This window comes from Aethalodelphis obliquidens, unplaced genomic scaffold (genome assembly GCF_003676395.1).
Source record: "Aethalodelphis obliquidens isolate GAN/ISIS:26980383/991018 unplaced genomic scaffold, ASM367639v1 scaffold20, whole genome shotgun sequence".
Taxonomy (NCBI): Eukaryota; Metazoa; Chordata; class Mammalia; order Artiodactyla; family Delphinidae; genus Aethalodelphis; species Aethalodelphis obliquidens.
Window position 1 is genome coordinate 17,702,112 of NW_020837964.1, and position 20,370 is coordinate 17,722,481.

The 20,370-nt window shown below is 39.6% G+C and overlaps 1 protein-coding gene and 1 pseudogene across 6 annotated transcripts in view; one reads left to right on the forward strand and one right to left on the reverse strand.

Moving 5' to 3' along the window:
• Nucleotides 1–20,370, reverse strand: part of HAS3 (hyaluronan synthase 3) — a 202,548-nt gene that overhangs the window by 135,659 nt on the left and 46,519 nt on the right. For 4 of the 6 annotated variants that reach the window (XM_027119458.1, XM_027119457.1, XM_027119456.1 and 1 more), the window contains exons 9-12: nucleotides 18,719–18,895; nucleotides 15,201–15,333; nucleotides 13,268–13,459; nucleotides 5,111–5,245 (exon numbers count right to left, since the gene is read on the reverse strand). In XM_027119458.1, the coding sequence (XP_026975259.1) occupies nucleotides 5,111–5,245; nucleotides 13,268–13,459; nucleotides 15,201–15,333; nucleotides 18,719–18,895 (637 nt within the window). Of the gene's footprint in view, nucleotides 1–5,110; nucleotides 5,246–7,504; nucleotides 7,618–13,267; nucleotides 13,460–15,200; nucleotides 15,334–18,718; nucleotides 18,896–20,370 lie in introns of those variants that run through there. The other 2 variants (XM_027119461.1, XM_027119460.1) reach the window with 2 other exon arrangements.
• LOC113627353 (guanine nucleotide-binding protein G(I)/G(S)/G(O) subunit gamma-10 pseudogene) lies at nucleotides 6,267–12,121 on the forward strand (annotated as a pseudogene).

Below are 20,370 nucleotides of genomic sequence, written 5' to 3' on the forward strand. Positions count from 1 at the left end.
AAATGAATCTAGACACAGACCTTACACTATCACAAAAATTGACTCAAAATGGATCATAGACCTAAATGTAAAATGCAAGACTATAAAATTTCTGCAAGATAACATAAGACAGAAAATTTAGATAACCTCAGGTATGGCGATGGCTTTTTTAGGTGAAATACCAAAAAAATCCATGAAAGAAATAATTGATAAGCTGGACTTCATTAAAATTAAAAACTTCTGCTCCGCAAAAGACAATGTCAAGAGAAAGAGATGACAAGGCACAGACTAGGAGAAAGTATCTGCAAAAGACATGTTTTGATTATGGACAATTATCTAAAATATACAAAGAATTCTTGGGACTTCCCTGGTGGCACAGCGGTTAAGAATCCACCTGCCAATGCTGGGGACATGGGTTTGATCCCTGGTCTGGGAAGATCCCACAAGCCACAGAGCAACTGACCCCGTGCGCCACAACTACTGAGCCTGCGCTCTAGAGCCCGCGAGCCACAACTATTGAGCCCACGTGCCACAACTACTGAAGCCTGCACGCCTGGAGTCCATGCTCTGCAAAAAGAGAAGCCCCTGCAATAAGAAGCCCACACACTGCAACAAAGAGTAGCCCCTGCTCTCCGCAACTAGAAAAGATCAGTGGTTGCCAGAGGTTAGGGGGAGGGAGGGATGAATAGGCAGCAGATTTTGGGGTTAGTGCAACTATTAGGTACAGCACTATAATGGGGGATACCTGTCATTATACATTTGTCAAAACCCATAGTGCACAGTACTAAGAGTGAACCCTAATGTAAACCACAGACGGTGGGTGATGATGATGTGTCCATGTAGGTTCACTGATTCTACAAATGTACCACTCTGGGTCTGGATGTTGACAGTGGGAGAGGCTGTGCGTGTGTGGGGGCAGGGGGCATATAAGAAATCTCTGTACCTCTTGCTCCATTTTGCGGTGCACCTAAAACTGCTCTAAAGTATAAAGTCTATTTTTAAAAAACCCAACCACCTTTTCTCCCTGTTTTCAAACTTCTTAGTCATTGTGGGATTCACCTTATTCAACTAGGTAACTTCTCTAATCACCATGGGCAGGTAGGTGGATTCTGAATCTAATAGTTTCTAAGGCAGTGAAAGTTATGTATTCCTTCAGCTTCATAAGCCTACAGATTTCCCACTGTAAGAATAATCAGGGAAATCTAAGACTACAGGTGTCAACTATTTGTTTATAAATGTTCAAAAAAAATTTCTGAGGTATAAAGTAATATTCACTTAATTGGTAGATGACAAAACTGAAGCACTAAGTATTAATTATTTTTCAAGGGTCACCAAGGACCACTATCAAAATTGAAAAGTGACCATAAAGTCCTCAATGCTCCTCCTGTCACTGCTTCTCAGCACAGATCTCACATCCAGACCTCAGAATTCTGTGTAAAAGCCCCGAGGCCTGAAGGAGCAACCCACAAGTGAGTGACAGATTCCTTTATCTGGCTGCCTCGCTCCTAGAGTTTCTGGAATGCTTCAGGAACAGAATGAGCAGTGTTATGTCAGCTCACATCTGTGATTTCTTTCAGGGTGTCAGGAGTGGAACAGTTAGATGGTGAGTTGTTATAAACTTCTGCAAGTTCTCAAATTAAAAAACTGGGAGTTGGGGCTTCCCTGGTGGCGCAGTGGTTGAGAATCTGCCTGCTGATGCCGGGGACATGGGTTTGAGCCCTGGTCTGGGAAGATCCCACATGCTGCGGAGCAACTAAGTCCGCGAGCCACAACTATTGAGCCCACGTGCCGCAGCTATTGAAGCCCGAGCACCTAGAGCCCATGCTCCGCGACAAGAGGAGCCACCACAATAAGAAGGCCGCGCACTGCAACAAAGAGTAGCCCACCCTCGCCGCAACTAGAGAAAGCCTGTGCACAGCAACAAAGACCCAATGCAGCCAAAAATAAATAAATTTTAAAAATCAAAAACAAAAATTAAAAAAACTGGGTGTTGGACCAGCTGGGTGCTGGGAGAGAGTGTGTCTTCGCAGGGAAGCAGAGGAGAACTCGGGTGACAGCCAGAGGAGGGCATGTGTACACTGAAAAAGCCCCACATGAGACTTTACAAAGCTTCCCTGTGGGGGCATACACACCCTCATTCTGCCTTACCCTACTGCAGTGAGAATCACTATTTTGGAAGAATCCAAGAGTCTCTTCTAGCAATAAAATGCTAACCTAAAAGTTCCTAATTCTGAAAAACATTTACATTTATTTTGTGTTCTCATTTCTGTATATCATCTATGTTTCTTCAGATATTTAGTTGAGCAGCTTATATGTCTGGGTCCTTATATACAATGTCACTGAATTTATTTTCCAAGTGGTACTTTTACTTTTGTTTGAAGTCAGCACATAGCATGCTCTGTTTTATCATGAGCCATACGTAAACATACAAGATATAGAAATATAAATCTTTTTTTAAAATTAAGAATTCATCAGGGCTTCCCTGGTGGTGCAGTGGTTGAGAGTCCGCCTGCCGATGCAGGGGACACAGGTTCGTGCCCCGGTCCGGGAAGATCCCACATGCTGTGGAGCGGCTAGGCCCGTGAGCCATGGCCACTGAGCCTGCGCGTCTGGAGCCTGTGCTCTGCAACGGGAGAGGCCACAACAGTGAGAGGCCCGCGTACCACAAAAAAAAAAAAAAAGAATTCATCAGATTAATCACAACCACTAGAAGGTAAACTCCATGAGGGAAAAGAGACACTTGATAAATAGTTCTTGAATGAGTTCATTCTATGACACTCTCAGAAAAAGTGGCATGAGATCTCAAGATTTGTGTTCAAAGTCCCAGCCCCACCAAGATCAGGTCTGTTCCACGCAGCAGTGCTTCAGAGGACACTATGGGCCCTGGAACATCATGCAGAAACTGCTTCCTGAGGGGACAGGCAAGTTACCAACATACTTTTACTGGTGACCAATCCTGACATTTAGAAAAAAATAAGTTTAGAAATATGGTTGTCTAGTTAGCAGTCTTAAACCTACACTTTCTCCAAATCAACTCCTCTTTCTAGACACTATGTTCTAATAATCATCTTAATTACATAAATTAGAAAGGAAAGAAAGAAGCGTTCAAATTCTGTTAGATCCTGTTTCATTAGTTAAAACAATGAATCCTAATCAGGGATAGGTATTGAACACAATGTAATCTTCTAGACTCTGAAGCAACAACCTAGCCAATGATCATCTGAAAACATAATTCAGAACTGTGACTTTTTTTTTAATACAAAGACAGAAGACCTAACATTACTATAGAAGCCACTTATAAATCCTTGAATCAAATGGAAAAAAAATTAATAGGTCTAGGGCAAAAGTATAGGAGTGATGTGTTTATGTTCACTTTAAGTGCAAAGTCAGAGGAATCAAGATATAATCAGTGAGTCAGGATGGCTCATGGAAGGGCAGGGACAGGTAAAGGATGTACATTTGCATCAGTCAGGTGAGTCTCTGTTAGAATATGACTAATTTACATAGCCAGCCCCCAAACAATGGGCTTCTCAAATAGGAAATGGAGATTTCTGTGTTCTATTTTCCATTTGGGATACGGTTTGAATTTCTATTTCTATTTCTTATTTTAAAAATATTTCTATTTTTTAAATAAGAAAAAAGAAAAGCAAAAAAAAAAGCACACTCTCAACTATGGAAATAAAGACTATTCAAATCAATATTCTACCAGAAAAACACAAACCAATCAGTTCAACTAAATCCAATAACAGTATAACTTAAGAAAAACTATTCCATTGGGGAACTTCTCCTTGACAGTTGTAAACAGCAGGACTATAATATGACTCTAGCAACTGAACCAACCATGTTTTTTTCAAACTACCTGGGAAATATAAAATTAGGAGTGCTAAGTGAATCTACCAAGAAATGGGTTTCACATTAACAACAGGCCCCAATAAAATTTCTTTTCTTCTTAAGGACAGCCTAGAGAGAGTCAAATTCTAATATACCAAGCATCAGTATCAGAGTTTAATCCTCAAACTTAAAAATCCATTCCCTGAGGGTTTCCCTACTCATTGCTAAGAGTTATGTCCAATTTGACTTCAGATCAGATTTCATAATACTTGCACTAAACCTATTCTGCTTTCTTGCAGTCTTCTAACCTAATGTGGTATGTCACACACACATATGTGCCTACCTTTCCACCTTATTCTGACCCCTGGTCTCTAAACTCAGCTACTCAGGCCTTCTATCAGTTTCTTAAGTATACCAAGCTCTTTCCTGCTTCCCAGCCCTTGTACATGATGTTTCTTTAACTGGGAGAGTTTCCTCCATCTGCACTGTACACACTCCCAAACTCCTATGCAATAAGTCTTAGCTTAGACTTATATGTGTGTCCTCAGTGGAAACCTTCCCAGCCTAGGTTAGATGTTATGTTCTCTTGGTACCCTCCACTTCTCGTTTGAGGTACTTCATTCAATTCTAAGTATATTTTTTGAAATAGTTATTTAATGTCTGACTCCCTCACTGGCTTTGAGTTTCATGAGCGTAGGGACCATGTCTATTTGTCCACTGCTCTATTCCCAGCACCTTAGCTCAGAATCTGGCATATAACAAGTAGGCAATAAATATTTTTTGAGTGAATAAATTTTAAAATTATATAAAAGATACATGCACTAGAAACAAAGCTTTAACATGCTACATGATATGAGTTGAACAATGGATCCTGTGCTAAAATGAAACTATTCAAAACATGGAATCCTAAGCAACCAGCAGGTTACAAAGGTTCTCCCCTGACTACAACAGTAGGGACAAGGGCTGAGCTTTGGATAGCCACTACAGTGAGGGCCAGAGAATCTAGCGTTCACCAAAGATGCAAAACACTGTGTCAGGTATTTCCAAATCCAGCTTGTGCCAGGTCAGAAAGGGCCCTACCTTACTGATAGGGAAGTCTACCCAGGTAACAAGGTGGAAGTGTTACAGTTTTCTTATCCTCCACTTTGGAGAGAATTCTTATTAACAACCTGACTTGTTTATCCTGGTTCTCCTGTGTGCAATATCCATTCTGATTTCTCACAAGGGTATGAAAGGGAAGCAACAGATTTTTCTCTTCTCTTCTCCCTCCTTTCAAGTTTGGTTCACATCTGCAACTCACCTGAATGGCTCCTCCCAGCATGACGGCCACCAGCCCCATGGACATGCTCAGTGTCTGTGATTCCACAGTGCTCTCTGCCTGGTGGGCCAGGCTTGCACATGCTCGCTGCAGGGTTGCTGCTACAAAGTCCACAACCTACCACGGAAATAGAATTGAGAATCAGTGAGGAGTAAGGAAAAAACATCTCAAAATTCTCTTTACATCTTACATCTACCTCCTCATCTTTTCCCTCATCAACATCACGATAGCAAGAAGCTTCAAGAACAACTGCTACCATGTAGCAGGCATGGTGCTCAGTATTTTACATGCACAAGCTCACTTAGGTCTCCTATCAACTTTAGGATGTACTCTTGTCCTCATTTTCAGATGAAGAATCTTAGACTTAAAGAGGCAATCTGTTCAAGGCCATACAGTCAATAAATGAGAAAGCCCATTTATACTTTCTCAGATCTTTTAATACCCCAATCCACCTTCCTTTACTTTTCATGAATTTTGCCAGGAAATTAAAATGAAAAATCATTTGTTACTTTCTGACCATCTTAGAGTGTCCTAGATCTGCTTCTCCTAATGAGGATTGCTCTTCAATGATTCCTTCCCCCCGTTTTGACAGTCTAGTTCTAGTAAGCAAAGAAAGGGGGAAGAGGCATTAATTTTATTTAGAATTCAGTGTCCTCAAACAATCTACACAAACGATCCAGAGTCATTTTTTAAAGTATCCAATAGTTTTAAAGGATTAAGATTATTCATATATAAGATTTTACATAGCATTTGGCTAACAACTAAGCCTTAAATGGAATTAATTTGGTCGGCATCATTTTAACTGGGCTTGGATTAATCATCTTAAGTAGAAACACATTTGAATAAAAGACAGCCTACACATACCCATACATGCACATGCACACACCTGCACGTGCACACACTCACATGCACATTTAGGATTAATGGCTCAAAAGGGAAAAATCATTTTGAAAATGGGATGGCTGAGATAGGTCTAAATATGCAAGCTTGCATGTTTAACTCTCTGGGCAAATCACATGCTATGGCAGAATCTTTATTGCAGGCTTAAAGTCAGGAGAACGGCTTGTTAACACTTGTCTTTTGGAGCAAGGCAGGAAACTAGAAAGGTTATTAAAAGTTCCACTTACTGTAATGAACCATGCTGGTAATGGCAATTTTCACCACCCTCTCTGCCTAAGAACTTATTGATTACTAGAAGTTAAGGACATTGGCTTTTCCCAGAGAAACTGGTGGATCTACCATCTTGGGCCACCTGTTTTGCCTCCAAAGAGTTTTCTAAAGCACTCCTTGATTACAGGAAGCTTCTATTTCACACAAATATACTGTTAAATTGCTGGAACAGAACACTATCTAGCCTTCCAACTTTTTCTAAATTCCTCTTCTCTATCTGTTTAATATTGCTAAACAAGTAGTATGATCCTATTTTTGTTAAGAAAGAAACTTCCAGTTTGTACGTAAAATAAAAAACCTGGGGGCTTCCCTGGTGGCGCAGTGGTTGAGAGTCCGCCTGCTGATGCAGGGGACGCAGGTTTGTGCCCCGGTCCAGGAAGATCCCACATGCCGCGGAGCAGCTGGGCCCGTGAGCCATGGCCGCTCAGCCTGCGCGTCCAGAGCCTGTGCTCCGCAACCGGAGAGGCCACAACAGTGAGAGGCCTGCGTACCGCAAAAAAAAAAAAAACCTGGGAGCTGTTAACTGGTGTTGACAGCCAGCTGTTATTGTCATTTATGAAGTACCCTTTCCCCCAAACCTTGTAACAACGAAACCACTATACCCCTTTGGACAACAGCTCCTCCCCTACTATTCATTTCCTGTGATTTTATGGGGCTGCCAGCCACAAGGATAGTTATGTGACTGATGCCTGTTCTAGAATTTATGTATATTGAGGAGACAATGGGAGACACTTATACTTTTTACTTAAAATTTTTTATAAAGCTACATAATTCTAAAAGCCAAATATTCCTGACAGTTTATAATGAAAAATGGCAGTGCCCTACCCCATTTCTCCCCACCTGATTCTGACTCTAGAGGCAACCAGTTTTAATTATTTAGCTATTTAATTTAGTGATAACATTAAGCAGTTACTATTTACCAGGTACTGCTCTGAACATATTACAGGTATTTACTCACTTAATTGTCACAATAATCCTATGGGGATGTGCAAACCTGCTGCCAACATTCTGGCAACTGAGTGCAAGGGAGCTGAGGCCTTACTGCTGAGTCTGCAGGCATCGACTTAATCCTCCTGTTCTGCAGTGTGCTACTACCACCCAAGTTCAGAGTATTTGGGTTCAACCTCTCTCAAGAATAAACCTCCAGTCTTCTGCTGCGGAGGGGAGGTAGTTGTACAAAGTTAAGGAAGAAGTCAAAGGGTTTACCTCTTGTGGAGCCTTTCAAGCTGGTTTTTTTTTTTTTAAAGAAGATGTTGGGGGTAGGAGTTTATTAATTTATTTTATTTATTTTTGCTGTGTTGGGTCTTCGTTTCTGTGCGAGGGCTTTCTCTAGTTGTGGCAAGCGGGGGCCACTCTTCGTCGCGGTGCACAGGCCTCTCACTATTGCGGCCTCTCTTGTTGGGGAGCACAGGCTCCAGACGCGCAGGCTCAGTAGTTGTGGCTCATGGGCCCAGTTGCTCCGCGGCATGTGGGATCTTCCCAGACCAGGGCTCGAACCCGTGTTCCCTGCATTGGCAGGCAGATTCTCAACCACTGCGCCACCAGGGAAGCCCTCAAGCTGGTTTAAGCTCTAAATTCAGCTCCATCTTTAGAGCTTATCTGGTGCCCGCAGTCCTTCTAGGGTTCTGCAAGGAGAAGTGACTTGCTTCTTTTTTTCATTTCAAAAAACTTTTAACCGCTCTATTGAGGCATAGTGCTTTGCTTCCTGACTTCTTCCATGCAGGCACTTAGCTTTCCATTTTCTGAAGTTGCTGAATCAGCTACTATTTTCCAGTTTCCAAATATTGTTATTCTCTTCTCTAATGTGTCTCCTCCTCTCCTGCTCTGTTGGTCCTTGTGGTTTCCAGAGGGAACAGATAAACACTTTTGTTCAATATACCATCTTAATCAGAAGTCCCTACTTTTTAAAAATTTGTACTTCTGTATTGCTTAAATGTTTTTACAATGAGCACGTGTTTCTTATGTTAAAAAATTTTATCATATGAAAAAGACCACAGCACGTAGAACCCCTTCTATTCTGCCAATTACAGAGATCCAGATACAGAAGGGTGCAGACTGTGGCAGTTTCTTGGAAGACCAGGAAAAAGGGAATCTGCTCATTCCACTCCATATACACTGGCGCCCTTGCTGATCCCTCCACACTCCAGGCATGCTCCCTCTCATCTGGAACACTCTTCCCCTAAGTATCTCAATAGCTCCCTCCTTCCCTGCTTCAGATCTTTGCTCAAAAGTCACTTTCTCGGTGAGTTTCTCCATGACCACCCTATTTACCTTACCACACTCCCTTTATCATCCCCTTTCCTTGCTTTTCTCTCTGGTACTTATCACCATCTAACGCCCTGTGTGTTTTTGCCTACTTGTTTACCGTCTCTCTCTCCCTCTATGTAAATGTAAGCTCCATGAGAGCACAGATATGTGTCTGTTTTGTTCACTGCCGTGTCTCTGATACCCAGAAGAGTATGTAGCACATAGTAGGCTCTCAATACATATTTGCAGAATGAAAGAACTCGGGAATTGGAACAGGGCTCTGTATCAGTACAGACCGTTCCATGCCTCATTCATCTCTGCATCACCTCACATACTAATATGCCATCTGCCAACACACTTTATTGAATTTTTAATCTTTCACCCATGAATACTTCTATATGCATTTCTTTTTTTTCTTCTATATGCATTTCTAACAAATAAGAAGATTTGTTTTTTATATAACTACCATACCACGACTACACTCAATAAAAATTCCTTATATCTTCTAATACCTGGTCCATGACTGTCGCAAAAATGTCTTCATACAATTGGCTTGTTTGAATCAAGATCCACACACTGCATTTCGTTGATATGACTCAAGTCCCCAACAGTCCTGCTCCTCTTTAATGCCATTTATTTGATGAAGAAGCTGGGTCATTTGTACTATGGAATTTCCCACATTATGGATTTGGCTAATTGTTTCCTCATGGCACTTAATTTGCTCCTCTACCCTGAGTTTCCTTGATCAGATTTAGGTTCACATTTTGGGGGGTTTGTTTTGTATTGTTTGGGGGTTTTGAGGGGAAGAACCCTTCCCAGGTGGTATGGCATACTTCCTATGGCATTACATGAGGAAGCACATAATAATGTCTGCTTCTCATGGTGATGTTAAGATTAACTGGTCCAAAATAAAAAAAAAAAATTTTTAAATAAATAAAAAAAAAGATTAATTGGTCCAGGTTGAAATATTCAGGTTGACATTACTGATATTTGCATTAACCCTGAAATCCACCAAAAATGTATAGACAGATGCAAACATAGATAAATATGTGATAAAGCATGTATAATAAAATGTTAATTGTAGAAACTAGGTAGTGGTATACAGGTACTCACTATAAAATTCTTTCAAATTTGAAAGTTTTTGTAATAAAATGCTGGGAGAAGAAAGGAACAGTTGGTTTGGGTGCCAAATGGCCTAATACATTCATTATAAAGTACCCCTAATGGTTTTAGCAACATTGATGATTGTTACCTAGATCCATTGTTATTAGGGGATTGCAAAATATAATTTTCTAGTTCTCTTTTTGAGTTTTTCAGCTGTGGTTCTTATACAAAGAAAAAAATTTCTTTGTTGACTAGTTACACGGGAAAGATAAATGCTTTATTCATTCCCTTCATTTATCAATTTACAAAATAGTGAACTGATGCCTCAGCAACCTCAAACACGTCTTACAAGAGATTTTCAGGGGGGTGGGAGGGGACTTGACATGTTTTAATCCACTGTAGGTATTATTCTTTGTAATGCTCAAATTGTCCTACCTGTGGTCAACAGGAGCCCCTCCAAGTTGGCTCCTGAATGCCACTGACATGAGCCCGTTAACCTCGGATTGCTTCAAGATGCCCTGAGGCTTACAGTATAATTCCTGCCCTAGACCCGAATGAACCTTTAATCCAATGAGTTTTGTGTTCTTTTTGTAGGAGATAGTATTTAGAAACTATAATCTGGTACTGGGGACAGTTATTTGCTACTGGATTGTCATTGCTTCTTGGCATTGACAGTGGACTGAGCTAGAAAATACCTGCTTTTTAAAAAGAGAAAAATAAATTATGAGTTCATATAAACACTTCCAGTTAGAACTTAATATTATAGGAGTTTTACTCAAGTTTTTTTTTTTTTTCAGTACGCAGGCCTCTCACTGTTGTGGCCTCTCCTGCTGCAGAGCACAGACTCCGGACGCGCAGGCTCAGCGGCCATGGCTCACGGGCCCAGCCGCTCCGCGGCATGTGGGATCTTCCTGGACCGGGGCACAAACCCGTGTCCTCTGCATCGGCAGGCGGACTCTCAATCACTGTGCCACCAGGGAAGCCCTACTCAAGTTCTTTAATTTTATGTTTATAACTCTCTTTCTTATGCTGAAAATCTTGTTTCCTAATTATGTTAACAAAACTACTTATAACTTATTTATTACTTATAACATATCCATACACGTGTGTATTTCAAAATAATATACCAAAATTATCACTAGCAGTAAGACTACCAAATGCAGTTCAATTTTTTGTGTGTGTTTCTTTTTGTCCTGATATGTTTTAACCTCAGCTGACGATAATTTAATGGGACAAATCACTTTTGTATCAGCCTAACACCACCGTTCCTTAATTAGGAGTAAAAGAAGGTAAGTGGGAAGGCTTAAGTCATATCAGTTTTTAGACCATTTTCCTTTCCAACTAGCATCCTGAGACAAAAACATAAAGTCTGGATGAAAAAGTCTTTAGGGAACTGATATAATAAACACAGGAGAAACAAATCACCCTACTAAATAATATGGGGTCAGTGAACTGAAGGAATAAGAGGCCAGGAAAGAAATAATGAACATAATTCTCATTAAACAGGCACGATAAGTCAGAGCTGACAGGCAGCTGCAAATTTTCTCAGCGGGAGCTGTAGTGAAATGCTGCTTAGCAACACCGGAAGGCAGATGACAATGACGATGATACAAAGAGCTGGAGAGTCAGATTTAAGCGTGACAATCATACCATCTTACAATTGACTATTCACCAACCGAGCAACAACTAACTGTGGTAAAGTGGTAAAATATAATGACTACACTGCCTATACTTTAATACTTTTATTTCCTATTTTTTAAAAAAGCTGGTAAAAATAATGTCTGAGCCATTAAATTCAGGCACTGATTCACATAGTTACTCTACTCTGAAAGCATTAAAAAAAAAAATCTGGGGGCCAGCGTGAGTACCCTGCAGCGCCTGGTGGAGCAGCTCAAGCTGGAGGCCGGCATGGAGAGGATCAAGGTCTCTCAGGCGGCTGCAGAGCTTCAACAGTACTGCATGCAGAATGGCTGCAACGAAGCCCTGCTGGTAGGTGTTCCAGCCAGAAGCAACCTCTTTCGGGAGCCCAGATCCTGTGCTTTACTCTGAAGACTGTAGGGAAGAAGTCCGCTGAGGAATGCTTTCAAGCACCAAGTGATGAATGACTGCCTCCAAATCTCATGAACACACTTCTCCAGCCAAATGACTTTTAGATATTTCACAGGACCTTTCCTGTGGCCTGGTCCTTTAGCCAAAATTCTACAGAAATTTATGAGTTTCTACTCAAGGAAACTGGGTGAAGGAGTAGATTTTAAATAATAATGGCCTGGTTCTTTGCTGAAGTGCTTTATACTTAAACAAAAACCTTACCACCAAATATACCAAAATACACCTCTTTCATTAAGTGTTTCTATACTTGGAATGTTACATATGTTTTATTTACTAGATGTTTACATTTTGGGAAGGAAAACAGTATTGTTTGTCAAAAACAATTAAATATTTGTAATTTGTTGTTCCCGACTAAGATTTTTATACCATAACAAAATTTGTTCTTTTCTCATGAATTTATAATTTCTAAATGAAGACAAGCAAGTATAAAATTGGGGGAAGAATGGGCTGTATTAATCAAACGATACTTTGATTTTTCTAAATAAGAAGACTGTTTTATTTTTAACACTAAACAGGGGAACTGTTTCTTAGCAAACTTGTTTGAAAGGACTAATGTTGTATTGTGTATTAGATTGACCCATCCTGTATATGAAGCAGATTTGATCTTTGTCTTCTTATGTTCCTCTATTTTATAATGGTGGTTTTACTTTAAAAAAATACTGAATTATTTCATGTCTTTAAAACAATGTTTAAATGTGATCTACAGAATATTACAAATGATTTTAAAAAAAAGTGATGTGAAAATATTACAACCTAAATGAGTACTCAATGTCATAAGTGTTTTACTTTGATGATGTGCCTTTGATTTAATTTGGGACACTTAAAAGAACACTTTATTTGTGCTTGTTATAACCTTTGAAGAGCTTGGAAGTAAAATTTCTGCTAATGACAGCCAAAAAAAAAAAAATCTGAAAACTTCACAGGCAAAACAAAACAAAACAAACACTCAACACTTCACAGGCTGTTGTGGAGATAAGCTGTGAGTTAGAGGACCTATACAATTCAAGGTGATCTTATCATTAGTGATTTTTTTTTTTCAAATTTGAGTTTTAATCACTCTCAACTTTTAATGCACATTAGAATCATCCATGGAGCTTAAAAAAATACATATGCCCAGGCTCTAATGCAGCCATGCTGAATCAGAATCTCTAAAAGTGGGCTAGGCATCAGTATTAGGAAAAAGATCCCAGACAATTTTATTTGCACCAAAAGTTGAAAACCACTGTGATATATAAATATTTTAAATAATTCTCAGTTTCATGTGCATGAGAATCACCTCAGCAGCTTGTTAAACATGCTGATTCTCAGGACCTATGAAAGTACTGATTTTCTTAGCCTGGTGTGGGCTCAGTAATTTACGTTTAACCTGAATTCCAGGTAACACTGATGCAGGTGTCATCAAACCACACTCTGAGTAAACATCTCTTTGAACATTTTGGGGAAAGAATGAAAGAAACCGAAATAGACAAATACCACCAGGCTGGGAACCGGCATGTGGCCGTCACTGACCTGAGTGATGTTTGTGAATATCTGCTCAGACATTCTCTCACACAGAACAGCCGTAAGCTGGAGGACCAGCAGCTTCCGCTCCTGACCTTCCATAAGAAGAGTCTGGTGCTGCTCTAATTCCAAGAGGTTTTTGCTGGAGAAGGGCTTTGATTTTAACTCTGCTTCATCTTCCACAGCCATGTGAGTCAACTCCTATCAGTGTGGGAGAAAAGAAAAAGAGAAAAAAATCCTGTACAACTAAGGATTTCAAAAATAGCTAGAAAACTCTGTTTGAAATGTGTATATAGAGAACCAGTCTGTTTTCATTACAGCATTATGTACAATAGCCAAAAACTGGAAACAACTTAAATGTACAGCAATAAGCATAAATTGTGATGTATTTATTACATTGCAGCAGGTGAGATAAATGAACTAGATCTATATGAACATCAATATAGAGGGATCTCAAAAACACGGTTGAATGGAAGATGTAAGTTGCAGAATAATACATAAATCATGATACCAGGTATATGAAAATTTTAAACTTCATAATAAAAAACATACATACACACAAAGAACTAATTTGACAGACTACTTACTTTATCACTATTTTTATGATCTCTACCACTAGCTTCCCTTGAACTGGGGTCATATAACATTTCCAAACCTTTTTTAGAGACTATTACATGCTTTCAGCACCACACCTCTTTTTCCCTAAGATATTTAGAACTAAACTTCTACTAATAGATAATTCATTACTGTGGGTTTTGTAAGCTTTTCCCTAGCTTTCACACTGTAAATTTCCTTGGGAAAGGAAAACCTTAGCTTCCTTAAGAATTCATGCTTTACCTTAGTAATTGACAGTTTAGAGGAGTGGTCCTCAACTGTTTCTGGGCAATTTTGCTCCCCAGGGGGCACACAGAAATATCTAGGGACATTTTTGGTTGTCATAATTGGGAGGTGACACAGACATCTAGTGAGTAGAGGTCAGGGATGCTGCTAAACTTCCTACAATGGACAGGAAGCCCCCACCCCAAGAAAAAATTATCCAGGCCAACACGTCAATAGTACCAAGGCAGAAGAACCTTGGTTTAGAGCAAAGCCCTTTGACTTTTTGTTTTTTAAACAAATTTTAAAGAAATTATCCAATTAAGAGGGTATTTTCTTGGAATGTTATTTACAGTGAATGGCTGGGCAGGGGGATGAATGTGAACATGGGAGGTGAGAAACATCGAAAAAGTATCACCCACTTCAATTCTAGGAACGTTAGCCCCGATTCCCTCCTTGCATTCTCCCACACCCACACCAACCTTAAACTCCACAGACATTCTCTTAGAGTTGACACTTTATTTAGGGAAAATACTAAAGAAGGCAGAGATGGACAGGGAATCAGAGATATCGGCTTATGGTCGCTAGCAGTACAAACAAGGAGTAGCAGTATGGGGCATAAGTTACTGTGGGAGATTAGGGCAAAAGGAAGCACAACCACCAGGCTAAGAAACACACCCGGAAAAGGTTTCAAATGGCTACAAAATGAAATGAGAGAGGCAGAACTGCTAAATCTCCTTTGCAAATACCTGACAAAACAATAGTCAGAAAGGATAAGGGATTACTCTACAGCTGTAAAACCTACTATTAACTTCCAAAGAGTTCTTACTGTCAACACAGAGCAAAGATTAACCCTTTAATAGATCAACAGCTCTACTTCGGTCATCTCTAAAATTTCAGTGCAGATTATCTTGGAAAGTCGTTCAATCATATGTGTACTGCTGAAGGTAAATTTCTTTTTGACCAAACCAAAGGCTACTAAAAAATAAATTACCCTTATGTCCTCTATTTCTCCTAAATTAAGACCTAATTTTAGGACCTAAAATTATGACTGCCTTGAAAATTCAAAGGGGCTCCTGGTACTATCCTAGAATAAAGCTCATCATGAACTATACTTAGTTCTTACCTTCAGGCAGAAGATGAAGAAGTCACCTGCCAAACCACATTCCTGGCAGTGGGACAGCAAGTCCCCAAGGTGCTCTACCTGGCACTGCTCTGAGGACACCTTCTGGTATAGGGCTTCATCTTCATCTTCATCACTGCAATGCAGGGTAAGATTTATCACCCAGAGAAACTATTTTTTTGGAAACCCCATTAATAATCTTTTAAAGTAACATGCTATTTCCATACAGTAGATCATTATAAAGAGCTAAAAAATTTGTTTAAATTATTTTCCTGTTTCTCCATGCTGAAAAGGTATTTATTCTCAGAAGCTAGGCTATCATGTCCTACATAGTCATTTGCTCAAATGGGGAAGATTCATTTTAAGATGGACGTTGAAGAATTACTATTATTTCAATAAGTTGCAAAAGCAAGGAGGAATTAAACTATAGGTTTATGCAGATATTCTGGTTCCTGAAGAAAAGAAGAGAAAGAGAAGGCTGAAAAGCAAGGGCAGATCACAGAGAGCCTTGGATGCCATTCAAAGGAACTTGGACCTTTTTTCAGTGAGCCACTAAGGGTTATGGGCAGTGGAAAAAGACATGATCTTCATAGGAAGAGATTCAGTCAATCTCAGTGAACCAATTGTTGAGTTATGAAAATGCATAAAGGCGCAGAAAACTGAGGTGGCCAAATTTCCAAGTAATAAAATGTGGCTAAGTTATCAAAAACGGTGCCATGATTTCTGCAAAAAGTTTCAAGAAAATTCTCATGAGGTACTATGGCTTCTAGCTTTCATTCATTGGATAAGTATAAAAGCCAATATATAGTATTCTTATACTGCATCATGTAAATAAATACAAAGGTACAGAAGATACACCAAAACACTAAAATGTAAACAGTGATTAGGATAGCGGTTGATTTTTGTTTTTCTCTTTATGCTTTTTTGTATTATACAAAGAACGTGTATTACTTTTGTGATGAAAGAATAAAATTTCTGGGACTTCCCCGGTGGCGCAGTGGTTAAGAATCTGCCTGCCAATGCCGGGGACACAGGTTCAATCCCTGGTCCGGGAAGATCCCACATGCCGCGGAGCAACTAAGCCCGTGCGCCACAACTACTGAGCCCATGTGCCACAACTACTGAAGCCCGCACGTCTAGAGCCCATGCTCCGCAACAAGAGAAGCCATCACAATAAGAAGCCCGTGCACTGCAACAAAGAGTAGCCCCCGCTTGCCGCAACTAGAGAAAGCCCGCACGCAGCAACGAAGACCCAACACAACCAAAAATAAATAAAATAAAGTGGTTAATTTAAAAAAAAAGAATAAAATTTCTTTCAGATTAAATTGAGAAAAAAATGACAGATGCTGCTTCATTTCATTGAAAATACAATTATTACAGTTAATTTGGCAAACCGTCTAACTGGGCAGTATGTCCCAATCTGCCAGTTCACTTAATAGCATAGCCTTTATACTCCTTTAGTAGAATGAATAACCTAGAAATTACGCTTAGAATTACTTCCTATATTATCCTAGAATCTTCCAGAGTCCTTCAGATCAATCATGTTATCTCCACCACGTTTTATGTTAGAAGAAAAGCTGAAATAGCTTCTAAGCTTCTGTGAACCACCCCAACTGTCAAAATGAAGTACTGTATTCAAGTATTCTTTTAAAAAAAAAGACATGACAACAACTACCTTAAGAAGCATTATGTTATTCATTCTTAAAATTTCAATCAAAGAGTCAATTCCAAATAGTTATACTGAGTTCCAGAAAGGTAAAAATTCTGGATCCAAAGATCATGAAATCTAAAATGCTCTTTTAGAGTTTCTGTAATCAAACTTCTTATTGATTATTGGTGCTGCTGGGCAGAATGGTAGAGTGAAAGGTAAGTGGTGATAAAGACCAGGCGGTGATATGGACCCTGCCCTTGGGGGACTAGCACCATGAGCAGGATCTTTAGAACAAATCATAAAATCACACACACATACACACACACACACACACACACACACAAACATACACACACATTTCTCTGGTATGGTGTCAACGTCTTGGAGACATGGAGCGTCTTCAATACCTAATGAAAGCTACGGACCCTATTTTCAGAAAAGAATCCATGTTTGCATATAAAAAAATTTGTGTATAATTTCAAGGGGATTATAGATTCCGAGAAGTCCATGTACAGACCCCAGGTTAAGGATCCATTGCTTCTGGCAGTGTATGGAGATCCATTCAATCACTGCCTATTCACTTTTTTTCCTACCAAGAAGAGAAACTGTAGTTTCAATAAGAACTATTGATTTTGACATATTTCCATAAAGACTTGTTAAGACAGCAATAAGTTTGAACTGCTGAAAAGTCACATACTATAAAATTCTCTATCTAGTCCCTAAATTGGTCCCAGGATAAACTATTCCGAGGGGTTTTTAAATAAACATGCCAAAAAATATTAAGCTCTTTCAGTTTGGAGGCATAGTTATAACCGCAAAACCTACTAATGCTCAACAACTCTCAGTAAATTAGTAGCTTAAGTTTGTACTGATAATTCTGTTTTCAATCAATGTGTTTTTTCTATTTTCCTCAAGACTCTCATATTGAATAAGTGTTTTAAAACTTAACCAAATTAACCATGAACTTAAATAGTTAAATTTAAACACTTTAACAAATAGCAGCACTTTGAATGTGATGTGACATCTGAGTAGCTGCCACCAGTTAAATATTACGTGGACTCTGATCAACAAGAACTTATGGGGCTTCCCTGGTGGCGCAGTGGTTGAGAGTCCGCCTGCCGATGCAGGGGACACGGGTTCGTGCCCCAGTCCGGGAAGATCCCACATGCCGTGGAGTGGCTAGGCCCGTGAGCCATGGCCACTGAGCCTACGCGTCCGGAGCCTGTGCTCCACGACGGGGGAGGCCACAACAGTGAGAGGCCCACGTACCACAAAAAAACAAAAAAAAACACAAGAACTTATGTTCGTAGGTAATAACATCTACACATCACCTAGAAAACGGAAATAATTTAAAATACACTTGTGAGATGTAGGAGAAATAAAATTATCCGTTCCACTAACACTTGTTAGCCGCCTTCTAAACAACCCCTAGGAGAAACAAACCCCCATCATAAAATTACCATAAAAGAGAGCTTTGAGACAATTTCCCTTAGGATTAAGTCTGACTCTGAACACACATATACCATTCTGAGTGTCAGAGGGAGAACTGGATTGTTAAGGTGTTGAGGGTGAATATGTGTCTGCCCTTTACTCTGATTCACTGGCAAAGACTTTGTGAAGTAAGTGGGCTTGTTGTGATGCAGAGCTGTGAGGCTCCAGTAAATTGCACCTATTAGCTAGCATCTAGGAAAAACCTGGAGGATCATTTAAGGCTCACATTTCACTTAGAGATATCAATAAATAGCAGCACCTCAAGCTGCTTGAGTTTCTGGTTTCCTTTCTATCAGCGCCCCTTAGTGGACGAGTCACAGAATGGCCTTTCGAGTACAATTAAATCTGAAGAGAGACAGCAAAGGATGGGTGGACTCACCAAACGGCCTCTTTGATGGTAATCATGATGCCACCTTGAGTGGCAGCTCTAAAGTGGCACAGAGAATGGAGAGAGGGCACAGTTTTGTCCAACCCTGCAAATCCTTTCAGGCTAGTAATTGCCTTTTTCCTCTCCAGTTTCCCCAGCATCCATAATAAGATCTCTTGGCAAAGTGACCTGGCAGAAAAAAGCAGTTATAAATGAGCTTGTCATCTTACTCTACACATTTAACGAGCTAACATAAAAAAAAGAAAGAATAAAAGTCAGGTTCCATGCATTCTAAAGGCTGGCACAATCATCTAGTACTACTGAAGTACAGGAGTGGAAACTATGCTTCTTGTGAATTTCAGAATGCAAATATCCTGAAATTCAGTGAGTGACTGACTAATCTCTGGTTGTAGAAGCAGCCCTGATAGGACACATGAGCCCCACATGATTTTTTTTTATTCCAGATGAACTCATTGCCTTTGAATCAGGCACTGTGAAAGAAAAGTTTACAGTGATCAAACCATCTAAGACGGGGACCAATAACTGGAGACCAAGAAACAGCACACCAACAAATTCTTGCTGATTCCTTATCCCCTCTTATCCGTGCCAATCAACTAGGACAGGAATGGAATAAACGTTTGCTTCTTCCTTCTCAGTCTTTGATGAGGACATGATAGTGCTGTGAGGACTTGGGCTTCAAAACTAAAACAAGAGTTATTATAGGAATGGTGTTTTGAAGCCAAATGCACATATTTATAGCCTCCATCTTCCACTGCACTTTCTCTTGTCACTTCCCTCATGTCTGTGGGCTTCAGTGATCGACTGACCAAAAGCTAGAGAGTTAAAGGCAATATGTAAGCTTCAAATAATATGCAAGACTGAGTACTTCGCTTTATCACTTAATGATGATAGTGACTATTTATTGAGCTTATTATTTGCCAGGGACAGTGCTAAACACTTCAATGCATAGTTAGTCTTCATAATAACACTATGAAGAAGATACTATTACTGAATATGAGATTACATGTGGCAGATTTCCAAACACCAAAAATCAGAATTCTGTAGGATCTTTTTTTTTTAAATTTTTCTTGGAGTATATCTGATTTACGATGTTGTGTTAGTTTCAGGTGTTCAGCCAGCTGAATCAGTTATACAAATACATACATCCACTCTTTTTTAGATTTTTTTCCCATATAGGCCATTAGAGAGTATTGAGTAGAGTTCCTTGTGCTATACAATAGGTCCTTATTATCTTTTATATATAGTAGTGTGTATTTGTCAATCTCAAACTTCCAGTTAAAGTCTTAGAAGGAGGAAGAAACAATGTAAATCACTGTGAAAACAGAGCTGATACAAAATGAGTCCTACTTAAATTCCAATACAAAAGATTATTTTCTGGATGACTAAGGAATCCCTTCATTCTCAACAACACTGTACAGCACTAACACCAAATCCAAGCCTAAATTACAGAGTGCCACATTCAGATCCAGATTTCCCCAGCTTGATTTCTAACTACTCACAAGGTATTTATGATCCAACCTCTATTTCCTCCTCCCTAGACATGTAATTCCAGTATTTCTCACTGATCAAACAGTGGCATGTTCATACGTGTAAACAGATTTCATTTCTGATGTCTAAGAGGCTGAGGAAAGTCATTCTAAACA